We start from the raw sequence: 13,221 nt of genomic DNA on the forward strand, positions 1-13,221 counted from the left end.
GCAGGAAGTTCTCTTCTGTGGGTAATACATGAGCCAACTAGAAAAGATTTTAAAAGTTGTTGTAAGGAGCTTGAAAGCAAGTCTCTCACATTTCCTGCTCTTAGGTTTTCTTAACATAGATTTATTACCTAGAAAACTAGGAAAGGAAAAACATTATAATCGATTTTCCCTTTCTGATACTTTGCCCCTACAAAGTGCCATTGTGTTTTCCAGTGCTTGCATGTCCTTGAGTGACTGGTTCTCTGGTCTGGGAGATGACCACAGCAAGCATGCATAGGAAGCTCAGATAGGGATTATTTGACCAATTCTCATCTGTTAGACATAGAAGCAGACTCATCCTGGTGGCTTGACCCCTTCATCTTTTCTGTGCCACAGATCTGGTCTTGTTCCTCTCAGGGCACACAGAATGGCACACATGGGGACATACATTTCATGTAGAATAAAAGAAACTATGAGAAATATGAATGCAGTGGAAAGGATAGAAGGAAAAAATGCATTCCCAAGTCTGAGGAGAAAGCTTATTAAGAGAGCAAAAGAAGGGAAACTCAAGACAATTGTAAGACAGTGGAAAGAGAGATGGAAAAGACAATTCACAATGAACAGTGGAAACTGACAAGTAATAGGAAATATCAGTTCTCAAATTTTTGGTTTCTGCTTAAAGAACATCTGCTGCTTGAGTCCAGGGCTTGAATTCTATTCGATGATCTCCATTTAGTGACCCTATGACATTTCTCCTTAGATCTCATTTCGTAACTTCAATGCTCATTTTTTTTTTTTTTTTTTTTAGGAAAGAAGGACTCCAGATCCCATTTTAAGATGAATATAATCTATCTATTGTGTGCAGGGAGGGAGGGAGCTGGATTGATGGCCTCACTGAAGGTATGGGTTCTATTCCTGGCTCAGCTGCTAATTAGCTGTGGTCCCCAGCAACTCCCTCAGCCATTTCTGGAACTTAGCACCCTTGTCACTAAAATAAGGAGTTGAAATAGAAACCAGTGTCTCTTAAATGTATTGGGTTCAAAATGACTTTGAGAATCTGTTAGAATCACTATATCTTCACCGTTAAAGAATGAACCTACAACACTATATTTCATCTAATTTCCAGAAGCTGATAAATCCCCTGAAGTACGAGCATGAACCCTCATCTCTGGATTTTAGACCAAGAATCTGCCGTCTAGATTAACCTTAAGGTCAGCATAAACACCGAAAGTTCTACCAAATTATAGGAAAGACTCTCACTCTTCAAAAAAATGTTGTCCTTTTAGGTCCATTAAAAAATATAAAATTTAATATAAAATGTATCATTCTAACTTATAGGCAAGTAATCTCAGCTTCTTTATGCCTGTATAATATGTCCTTTAACTTATCTTGTTTTTAGATCTTTGAAATAATATCTCAATTTAGAATCATTCAGTTTATAGGCACTAATAATGGGATGAAACTAAGAGACAGGGCCAGACATCTTATTAGGATGTTTAGTATGACTCAGAAAACATTTTCTTATTTATTTTGAAACAATGTCACTAGTTTGTTTGTGCATTAATGCAAGCATTTATTTAGGAAACAGGAAATAGCCAATGCCAACTCTCTATTTATTGGTATGTAACTTGTCAGATACCCCTTTGTAAGTTTTTGGTGGACCTCCCCATAGACCATCCACTTCAGGAGGGCAAAGACTATTCTTTGTCTGCATCCTCTAAATACTCAGTGTGGTGCTCAATGTTAAGTGCCTGACATAAATGTTTGGAATTGGTTGATAATTTTACTTCATTAAAAATACCTACTTAATATGATTTGTAGTGAGCATTTTTTTCCCATCTTCATTGCAATTTTCTATATTGCTTGGATTTTCCTAATTATTGTGTGTTGTTTTGAACAAAAATAATAATTTTTCTTAAAAAACTCTATTTACCAAAATCCAGCAAATATATAAAAGCAGAAAAAATAAAAGAATGAGCTAGTAAGCAATGACCACATGTAAAATTAGGGAAATTTTAACCATCTTTATTTCAAAAATTAAACTTCATATAACTTTCATAAAGTTCAGAGGTCTCTAGAATGTCAAATATAGAGATGGTAAAATTGCTCTTCATGTAGTATAAATATATATCTCTTTGCCCATGCCATTTTGGTCCTAGTTGGTTTAATTATAAGAAAATACATATTATATCTACATGCAAAATAGTCAATCTTTTAATTTAATTGAACTGTTAATGTTAAACTGAATACAGTGATGTCCTATTTTACAGACATTAGAAATGAGTCTTAAACACATAAAACATTGTAATAAGAAAACTAGTCACTAAGAAAGAAGCAGTGAATATGTGTGGATAGGATGTGGCTATTAGTGAACATTAAGAAATCATCTTTTGTGTGTTTTTTGTTTTGTTTTTGCTTTTTGATGGGGTTTTTTTGGCCACACCATGTGGTTTGTGGGATCTTAGTTCCCAGACCAGGGATTGAATCTGGGTCCTTGTCAGTGAAAGTGCCTAATCCTAACCACTGGATGGCTAGGGAATTCCTCAAATCATCTTTTTCAAGGTGTGTTTCACAATGCATATGAATTAATATTCAAGTTTCAGAGCTGGTGCAGTAACTCTCCAGCTGTTAATTCTAAGACCATATCTACAAAGTACCTGAGGTCTTTTATAGAAGCTGTTAAGTAGGGCTGCTCTTGTCTCTGTTTTGCTAAGTCACTGTTGTCCATAGTAGTATCCAGTACTACCTGTTCCAAGATTATTGGTGATTTCTTAGTTCTTGGGCTACCTACCTGCTTTTTTTTATAAACTCTCAAAACTTTATTATGGGTTGGAGAAGAGAGTGGAGAAAAGCAAGGGAATAAGTAGCAGGCAGATAACTGTGGCTGCCACAGGAGAATCTCTCAAAACTTCATTTATGAAGCTTGTCGCTTGTTGCTTGTCACTGAGAGTGGGGAAGCAAAATTTTCTACTTGCCTGTCTTCCTTATCAGTCTATATACATCTTCAGGAAAGGGTCTGTGTCTTAATTACTGTTTCTTTGCCTGGCACCTACAAAAATTTCAGTAAATATTTTACTCAACCAATGAATGAAGGCAATTGACTATCTAGGGTCAGCATAGGATTCCAATAAATGAAAATAAAGCTCCTTTGGAGATAATTCAAATAACTTATTACTGAGTTGTGGATAAGGGTTGGGGTGGTCACTGTGATATGACATCCAGAGCTCTCTTTAGGAGCTAGGAGTGTTGCTATGGTCTCAACTGCCAGGTCTCTTTGGGAGATTACCTGGGCTGAAGAGAGCTATGTTCCCCAAGGAAGCTGAATTCTATGACTGATGCATATGGGTATATAAAACCTAGCCCTCTCATGAAAACTTGGGACATCTCTGAAGAGTCATCCCAGTTCAGAGCTCACTGTACGGTCAACTGAAGTTGAGACTATATCACAGCCCAAAGTCTCCCTCTGCCCAGCCCTGTTCTTTTCATTTACCTTCCACAGGTATTAATCCCAAGAGCACTTCCTAATAAACTTCCTCATTGCTTTTCTTCAACTCAGATATGCTCCCCAAGGAACTCAACCTGTCCCATGACAGGGATCTTTACCATCTGTCTTCTATTCCTAGGCATAAAATTGAGCCCTTGCCTGTGTTTTGGAGTAGGTTGAAATCCCTTGCTATGGCTCATGTGGCTATGATTCAGAATCTACTAGGCACTGTGCTGGATGCTGGAGATTCGTAGTCACCAATAGTAAGAACTTTACAGTGAGGCAGATAATTTCAAAAAAAGTTTTTTTCAGACAATTTCAAAGCAACATGCTAGGTGCTGGGAGAGTACACATGAAGTAACTTTACTAGAAATATAAGTGACTGAGCTATATCTCTTAAAGCACACATGAGGCATAACTTTTGAAGACAATCTTGGTGCATGTTAGCTTCCTTCAACAAATATTAGTAAAACATTCACTTTTTTGGTTTGGGATCCAAAGAAATATTTTTCTAGCCAATGAGAAGTGAGTCCAGGAAACCTGGAAATTTGAAAGGCAAATGATGTTTTTGTACAAATTAAAGACTGGTGGAATTTAATAATTTGAATTTGACAAGTTATAAAAATGGGAAAAAGATTGACATTCAGAAAAATGGTATAGATTTTCCAATGAAATATTTTTATTTTTAATAATAATAGCAAATACATTTATTGAGTTTTTACAGTGTGCCAGAGTTGATCTATTTGTCTGACATGTATTATCACATTTGATGTTGATACTCATATGTCACCCCTGTTCACAGCCAAGGAAACAGAGACTCAGAGAAGATAAATGGCCTGCTATCACATAGCTTATAGTTGCAGCCACATTTGAAATCAGACAGTCTGACTTTTTTGATTTTGAGACCTTGTCCTTTTACCATCACCCTCCATTAAAATCGTCAGTCAAAAAGTTTTCTTAATAAACTGCTTTTAAAAATGTATCCAGAATGAAGTTTTAAATCAGACTTTATTGTCAGTCATTTCCCCAAATTCTGAGGTAGAAAAGTAGTCTGCTATAAAAAAATTACATTTACTATAGTTAAACTCACATGCTCAAATCCCACTATGGCTGAAAAGAAGGAAAGTCTAGAGAAGTGTCTGCTTCCCTGGGAGGGTTATTATAGTTTTAGGATTAAAATAGCTTGTAGATCTATTTTTCCAGTGGATGCACTGACCTGGACAAAGAGACACAATAGACTGGAGAGGTTGGTAGTTTCCCACATAGTTCCCAAGGGATCAGGTGAAAAGTTTGCAGATTTGACATCCCATTAAAGGAAATATCTATACTTAATGTGAGCACCAGAGAAGAAATTTCTATTATCTGTTAAATCATTCAGTCTCTCTCTTTAACTATTTTAATCAGTCTTCTCTGCAATAGAGCTATTAGTCTGAATAAATTTAGAACATTTTGACTGTCACGGTATTTGTTAAATTATCTCAGAATTTCAGTGCTCCTGTTTTGAGTTTGTATCAACAATCTCTTTATTACCGAACTGTATTTGTGTGAATTTTAAAATCTCTTTGGAGACATAAAATTGAAAAGTTCACAAGAAAGCATATCTGTACATTACCCTTCTTTTTACATATTTTTACATGTCTAGGTAGCAAAAGCATGTTGTTGGAAAGTATCAGTCAACTTCATTAGAACAGAAGTTTGAAAATTAACCACTACATTTTCTGATCTTTTGAACGACACATTTCAATTACAGCCAAGTCAATTTGGCCTGTTTCCACCAGGAAAGTAGACTGCCACTTAAATACCATTTGGTTTACTTTGATTAGATTTTGATGAGCCCATATGTACACCTGCTAAGTGGGCAAAACAAGCAAATCTAACCCCTTTTTCCTTTGAACACTGAAGTGATAGTGTACTTGATGTGAGTTGATGGGAGTAAGTAGACTATTATATATTTTGGAAAACCTGGGTTTTTACATTCCTTCATAGCTGGCTGAGATTTGTGTATTTGTATTTCTTGTTATATATAGTATTTCTTAGCAAGTGATATATAAGTTGGAAAACAGAAAGGATGAAGTTTATTTAATACAACTTTCTGGTGACACTAGAGAGCACATTACAAATGCAGGCATTCCCCACTCTCCCTTTCTCCATTTTGTACATGTAATCTGTAGCTTTCAATTCCTTTTTTACAATGATTTTTTCAGAACCTCTCCTTTTTCTTGTCCCTCCTGCTTAACCAGGCTAAGTACAATCAACATGCATATGAACTATAGCAGCAATCTCTTCCCTGTTCTCCGATTCTCTCATTTGCACTTCTCCAAGTACTCACCCTCCCCACTTCCTTCTGTGTCTTGGCTGATAACTCAGATTAATGAAAAGAATTCTTGAATCAGAGTCAGACATAGGCCTGTATAAATGTTCTGTCACTCCCTGCCAGTGGGATCTTGGACACATCATTCAACCTTTCTGGGCTTCAGTTTCTTTATCCTTAAAATGAGAAATCTTGGCTAGTTTTTCCCACAGGTCCCATATGACAAAAAGTTCCCTGTCCTGGAATACTTAAACTTTCTAATTAATTCTTATGTGTCTCACTTCTCTCCCTTTAATCTCTTTCTGCTTCCACTGATCTGAAAGTTCTTCCCAAATTATGTTTCAAGTGATTTGGTCAAATAACTTCTCAATACTTTGTGCATCCCTGTTCAACCAGGCTAAATTTAAGCCTTGCCATAAGTAATCAATGAACTGAAGCTTGAAAATATTTTCTTTTAATGCAGAAAATGTATGGATTATTAATTGTAAAAAAAGGCTGAGTAATTTAAAGGAAAATGGCTGAAATTCTATTGAAGTCACAGGTTTCCTCAACTATAAATTAGATGCTGATTTTATATTTGTATTTATTTTATTTTGTTATAATGAGGATCAAATGAGATCACATATTTGAAAACACTCTATAAATTGTGTAATGTATACAAATAAATGAAAATTCTTTTTCTTACTGTTATTGTTATAACAAGTTCCTCAAGTCTTCATTTCAGTCTTCATTAACTTCATCCACTTCTGTTACCTATTTCTCTCTACCTTTCCTCATACAGAAATCTTTTCTTTCCTATAACAGTTTCTTTTCTCAAATATCTGGGGAAATTTCTTGCAACAAACCTCTAGGAAAATGTATCTGCTAGTGACTCCTAGTCTCCCATCCAAATTAGACCTCAAATAATGCTTCATAAATGGTTATACCATATCATACACAGTAAAATATAGATTCAAAACAGATTCATCCATCTTATCCTTTTAAAAATGTAGAATCCATGTGAATCAGATCCATGCTTTTTGTGCTACTGTTACAACCCAGTATCACTGAAGAAATTAAAATAAATAGCTGAGCCCACTGGAGTTCTTAAAGGTGAAATACTTTAAATACAAGATGACAGTCTTTCCTCTGCTAGAATTATAAAGTATGCCAAACTCTGAAATAGCCACATCTATAATTTCACTGATTTTAGAATTTCCACTAGTTTTGAATAATTAGATTTATGTCATCTCATTTATGTTAATTTCAAAGTTATTTTCTTATCCTTGATGATTCATATCTTGATTAGTTGGCCTCTATGTCAGTCTATAAGTCCCATTACTATTAATTTATCTATTTATATAGTAATGAGTTACACATGGGCAAAGGGGAAAGTGTATACTCCAGGGAAATATTTTAATTACAAAGATAATAATAGTATGTTCTTCCTTAACTCTATTTGTAGTAGGTGTTTAAAAATAAGTGTATTTCACATTGACATCACAGGTGTCCTATAAGATCAATTATTTGAAAACCAGGTTAGTTCTCTGAATCCAAGGTAAATTATGACTAAATGTTGTTGACAGCCAGAATACTTCACAATCTAATATGTTAAGAACATTATATAAATAACATAATTATGCCTGTATTTGGTATATTTTAAAATATGACCTTATTAATTTTTCTGGACAAAGTTGTTCACTCAACTTCTCTAATGGGTTGCAGAGCTAAAGAAAGTAGCTGAGACACTAGATTTTATAGAAGTAGAAGTAAGGGAAGCAACAGCTGTTTCACAAATCTGAGAAGGCTGAAGAATTAATGTATAGTCAAAGTTTTGCCTCCTTGATTCATAGACAAAAAAAAGTTGTCCTCAATAGGAAAAGTCATTGTCAAAAGATAAGATTTAACACCGAGAGTTTTAACTCTTAAAGACTCAAAAGAAATCTGTACCTATAACACATCATAAAATATTCACTGACTTTAGCTAAGTTCTTATGTTTTTATAAGGCCAACTGCTAATCTAAAATGGAATTTCAGAAACCAGCATGCAGCTTTTTGCCATGATATCATTTAGGGACTGCAAATACTTTATTTTGTATTCTAACAGAAAAGTCTACACTTTTAAACAATAAGAAATACCAACGAACCATGTACTTGGTTGGTGTTTTATTGAACTGAATCTGGGTAATGTAATGGGATGAGTACTCATCCAAAATTTGGGGACTTGAGCCTCTAACTGCACCAGTGCCAGCAAACAGTTAACATAGTCAAAGGCAAATCATTTCACTTCTCCAGGTCTTAGTTTCATAATGTATTAAATTTCAGCTTTGGATTATGCAAATTCTTAGGTTTCTTTAATTTCTGAGCAGTTTTTGATTTTATATTTCTGAACAAAAGATAATATGTTACTTAAGTAAAATAAACCTCTTGGAACAGGTCTTGCCATATCATGTTTGAGTTGAATACAACTCCAAAAATCTCATTTATTAAAACTATAGGAGAACAATGCATAAGTTCCTTACCTCTACAATTCCTATTTTTCCATCATCTTTTTGCCCATACTGATCCACAAAAGTTTTCATCTCAGGTGATAACTCCTAAAATTATAAAAAAGCAGGTAAGACTTAAAACAAAAAACAAAAAACCCCCAAACAAACATGCTTGTGATGGTGTAATAACTTGTTGTAAAGAAAAACTGGAATTAGAACCATTCAGAATTATGCATACTGATTAACTATTTTCATGAAAATTAAGATACAAGTGATATACAGTTTTTACTGGTTTCAAATGACATTATTATTTCTGAATCAATCACTATGATTTATCTTCTATTATTAGTTTTCAGAATATGTTATCCTTTGAGAATGTAGTCAGAATCATTCAGTTCATAACATTTAGTGAATTTAAATATAATGATCACTGTGAAAATACTTTAACATTGCTTGCTTCTGGAAAGTTTATTTTATATTGCTGCACTAATTGCCCTATAACATTTTCTTTATTATAGCATGTTTTATCCATGGAAGTTAAAAATATGTGTTTTCAGACAAGCAAATAATGTGACTGTTCAAGAGCAACTCATTTGTAAGCAAAGAATGTTTCCAGCATGGAAGTAGTTGGAAACATTCTTTGCTTACAAATTAAAAATCAGAAAAATATGTGTCAGATTAAAAAAAAAATAACTTGATCAATTTGCACTTTCATTAGAGACAGACAATACTGATGACCTTATTTTGGTTACTGACTGTATATGCTTAAGATCTTTGACTCCAAGTGTAATTTAGGGAGTAGTTTTTCAGTGTTTCCTTGTTTCCATTTTTTTTTCCAAGATGATGTTCTCTCTCCTGTTTAGTTATGTACATAAGACATGTTTAAGAGTGAAAAAGTGAATGCTTTCATCTCATTTGACTTATTTTTTCCAATGTATTCTACTGCTTACATAATCTCTTCACATATTGCCAGATTAGAGAGCTCTGAACTGTAAACTAGTAACCTGAACATAGAACTAGTATTCAGGAAGTTGGATTTATACCCTTGAGTCTTCAACATAGCCCATTTAAAATAGCCCTCTTGCATTAACTGAAGCCTATGTAAAATAGGTCAGCCTTTATGAGTGTCCTATTCTGTGTCCTTGGAAAAGTAAATTAAGGTCTCAGTTTTTATCATAACTAACAAGATAGTGATATTATCTATCACACACATTTGCTCTAGGGATATAATTTGACAGCTGTATTGAGGCTGAATATTATTATTACTAGTGTTACAAAATCCTGCTTTGGTTAAAAGTAAATATCTTTAGTAGAACTGAGGTAACAAATAGTAATTAAGCAATTTAATATAGACTTAAAAATCTCTTCCAATATGGATTAATTTCAACTTGTATTTATTAAAGTTTATTTATTTTATTACAGCAACAATTGTAAGAAAGTGAAAGTGGCAATAGTGTGACTATCAGTTATGTTCTTTACACATATCTTAAAGTAACAAAAAAGTGTAAACTTAAAACAGTGTATATCTCTAGTCCAAATTTATGTTTTAAACAGTGTAAAACATAATGATAATGATAATAATAATAACAAATTAAAGCTTTATAAAAAAGAAATGCAAACTTAAAAACTATGTTTAGTGAAAAATGGTAGCTCTGAAAGTAGACTGGGTTGTTATATTTCATTAATGTTATATTCACCTATAGTTAATATTATTGAAATTTTTGAAATTTCACATTATTAATATAAGCCAAACAATGTTTCCATTAATACAGTAAAATCTGTTATCCTATTGCTAGAAATGCAAAGAAACTGGGTTTATAAGGTCAACCTTTAAGTTCTAAAAAAAGAGAAGAAAAAATATAAAAGTAAATTTAGTACAATGGGGTCAGTAGTGAAATATTTGTCTACTACATGAACCTCTCAATCCATATCTTGATTTAGATTTTAACTATTCAAAGCCTATATTACATAATTCAAAAAATATTCAATAATCAAGGTATTAAGCAACTTGATATAATCCTGTACCTGTGCTCAAATTTGGTATAATAATCTAATAATTACAGCTTCCAATATTCTAAAATTGGAAACTTGGCAGTAGAAAAAAATAATTAAGATCTAAAATCTTTAAAACTCTAACATGAAGTCATTGTTTGCAAAGAGTATAAATATTAAAATGGGAAGAGGAAAAGAAGTATCTGAAAACATGTATAGAATTTCTAAATGAAAATAATATTAAAATTACTTCCAGAACAATTAAAATATAATCATTTAGCTGCTGGAAGCATCTTTCAAGGTTTTAATGAAAAATTTTATGTCAGGTAAGATTTTCCAACCAGATTTTTAAATATTTATACTTTTAAATGTGGAAGAAAATGTTTTATTAGTCAAAGATACATAGAGCTATAATGATAGTATTGCATGAATTTATTTACATGGTAATGTATAAGGTGGGGGAAGGGAATGGAGAAAGTATATAAAACATTTTCAATTTTATTTGATCTCATCCTATTATACTTTCAAATTTATGTACTATTAAATCTGGGTAAAACAATTTCCAGAGTGTTATCTGGTTTTAAATCAATTTGATTTAAATCATTGGATTTTAGCAATTGATAGATTTTAATGCTTCATAATATATTTTAGTGTTCTCTGGGATTCTTTTGAATATGTTGTACAGAGATGTGTATCACACAATTTTCAATTTAGGTAGAACAAAAAGGGAATTATTAGTAAATTGTATGTACAGATATATATATATAATATATGTATACTATTATATATATAACTCAATGCTAGACATGGTGATCTGCTAAAGGATTCACACACAACTATATTTTCCTCTAAAGATATATATATGTATAGTCTATAATGTAAAATCTCTAACGATAGTCAAAAAGACGAAAGATTGGTAACATCTCTCTAGCCCAAATCCAACATTGCCTTCTGAAATGCAGTCTTACATAAACCACAATAGATTAGTAAGATTCTTAACCTATTTCCCTCTATGTAATCATCTCATCTATGTTTTAAAGCTGGACATATTTTATTTTTATGCTGACAATATCTCTTCTTAACAGGTTAATTTATGCCTAAAGGAAGTCGTTCATAATTAGTAAAAATTGTCATTTGTTTAATTAACTAATGGCTTAAATTACAAATATAGCTTATTTTCAAAACACCACTAATTGCTTCTCATTAGAGTATCACTTTGCTTGTTTAAAATATGTGACGTTCTTAAAATTACTTTTTACATCTCTAACTTTTGGTTTTCTCCTTCTCAACAGAAATGAATCCCCATTTTGCTAAATTCCTTGCTCATTGCTATGTTGCAAAGTTGTACAACTTTCTCCCAGAGAGAAAGGTCAAGACAGGACATTTTCTCATCTCTCCAACCACATCAACATTACAAGAATAATAATTGGCAATAGAATAAGAGATCCATAATCTGCAGATTTGTTTCCTGACCACCAAGGGGCAGAAATGTATTTCTACCCACTTACAGGCTGTTAAAGAGAAGTTAAAAATTACCTAACTGAACTCAATCGAAGAGGTGGTGATCTGCTAAAAGATCTCACCCACACTTTCCTTTTAAGCACTATTAAAGAAAGTACAAGTATAGAATTTATATTTTAAAAGCTCTGATTTCATATTGTACGTTTTTTTTCCCTTTAAGGAATTTCTCTCCTTTCTCTCCCCCTCTCCCCCTTCCCCTTCCCCCTCTCCCTCTCCCTCTCCCTACACAATTTGGAAAGGCACCCTTTCTCCCTTTCCCAGTAAATAAATGTTTACATTCCTGGAAACCGTTTGATTTCGCTGGCTCTTTATGAGAATGCTAGAATATCTATTTATTTAAGGGCGAAGGTCCTTTCACTCCTTTGCAAACTTCAACCTACCAATCCAGCCTTCTTCCGCGCTTGCTGGAGCTCCTGAATCAAGTTCTGAAGCTCTTTTCCTTCCAGGTAACCACTTCCTGTAAAGACAAAGAGGCACCCAGGTGTCAGACATCTCATTCTGAGTTTCTTCCCCATTCAATTTCCACAACAGCTATCTTTCTGGCCACTGGAGAGGTTCTCTCTTGCCTCGATATTCATTAACCCGCAAAGGATACAGGCGCAGCAGTGCTCCCCTCCCGGCGTGTCAACATTTAGACCCACTAAGGGCAAAGGAGGATGGTTGGGATGCTGAGTGTAGCCGTAGAAACTTTGGGGGGCAGGGTCCCTAAATCCCCCCCCTTTTTATGAGTACAATTCTTAGAGAATAAAAGTTTACGGTTTTCGGATAACATAGAAACAATACATAAACTTTAAAGTTAATGGTTGGCCGCCAGATGGAGAGAGAAGATTAGGGAGGTGCGGGAAGAAGTAAAGAAAAGAAATGAGGGATAATCAGATCAGGACCCTCAGGGAAGGGGAAAGGGAGGGAAAGGGCATGGACAAGGTTCTTCAAAAGAGAGAAGATAATCACCGTCAGCGTCGAAATGAAGCCAGATCTCGAAAAACTGTGAGGCTGTGATCAGGGATGATTGCAGGTGGGATTCTGCCATTGTATAGCGGAGTGTGTGTCTGCGTGGAATATGTGTGTGTGAGTATGTCAGGGCGAAAGTGGGGTGAGAACCTCAGGGTGTGTGTGTGTGTGTGTGTGTGTGTGTGTGTGTGTGTGTGTGTGTGTGTGTGTGTGTAGAGAAGAAAAAGTGTAGAGTGTGTTCGTGTGTGTGTGTGTGTGTGTGTGTGTGTGTGTGTGTGTGTGTGTGTGTGTAAAGAAGAAATCCTGGGCTGCTGGAGGAAGAAGAGCAGAGCGCAGGCGCTGCCAGGCGCTGTCCTCGGTGCTGCTAAGCTCTGGCGTTCCTCCGGAGTTCTCTCTCCACAGCCGGCACCCAGTTCTCAGTATTTATCTTGACAGTCGAGCCGGGCCACGCCTCCTCTTGCCTCCCATTCCTCAATCCCGCCTCTTGCTCGCACCAACCTTCTTCCCCTCCCTTC

The 13,221-nt window shown here is 34.4% G+C and overlaps 1 protein-coding gene across 1 annotated transcript in view; it reads right to left on the reverse strand.

Annotated features, from left to right (window-relative positions):
- Window positions 1–12,785, reverse strand: part of CALB1 (calbindin 1) — a 20,724-nt gene extending 7,939 nt beyond the window's left edge. The window contains 4 exon segments of the mRNA XM_007446317.1: window positions 1–37; window positions 8,276–8,350; window positions 12,136–12,212; window positions 12,707–12,785. The exon segment at window positions 1–37 is cut by the window's left edge and continues 53 nt beyond it. Coding sequence (XP_007446379.1) covers window positions 1–37; window positions 8,276–8,350; window positions 12,136–12,212; window positions 12,707–12,785 — 268 coding nt within the window.
- Window positions 12,786–13,221: the final 436 nt, after the last annotated feature.

The sequence above is a fragment of the Lipotes vexillifer genome, unplaced genomic scaffold (genome assembly GCF_000442215.2).
Source record: "Lipotes vexillifer unplaced genomic scaffold, Lipotes_vexillifer_v1.1 scaffold603, whole genome shotgun sequence".
In the NCBI taxonomy this organism is placed as follows: domain Eukaryota; kingdom Metazoa; phylum Chordata; class Mammalia; order Artiodactyla; family Lipotidae; genus Lipotes; species Lipotes vexillifer.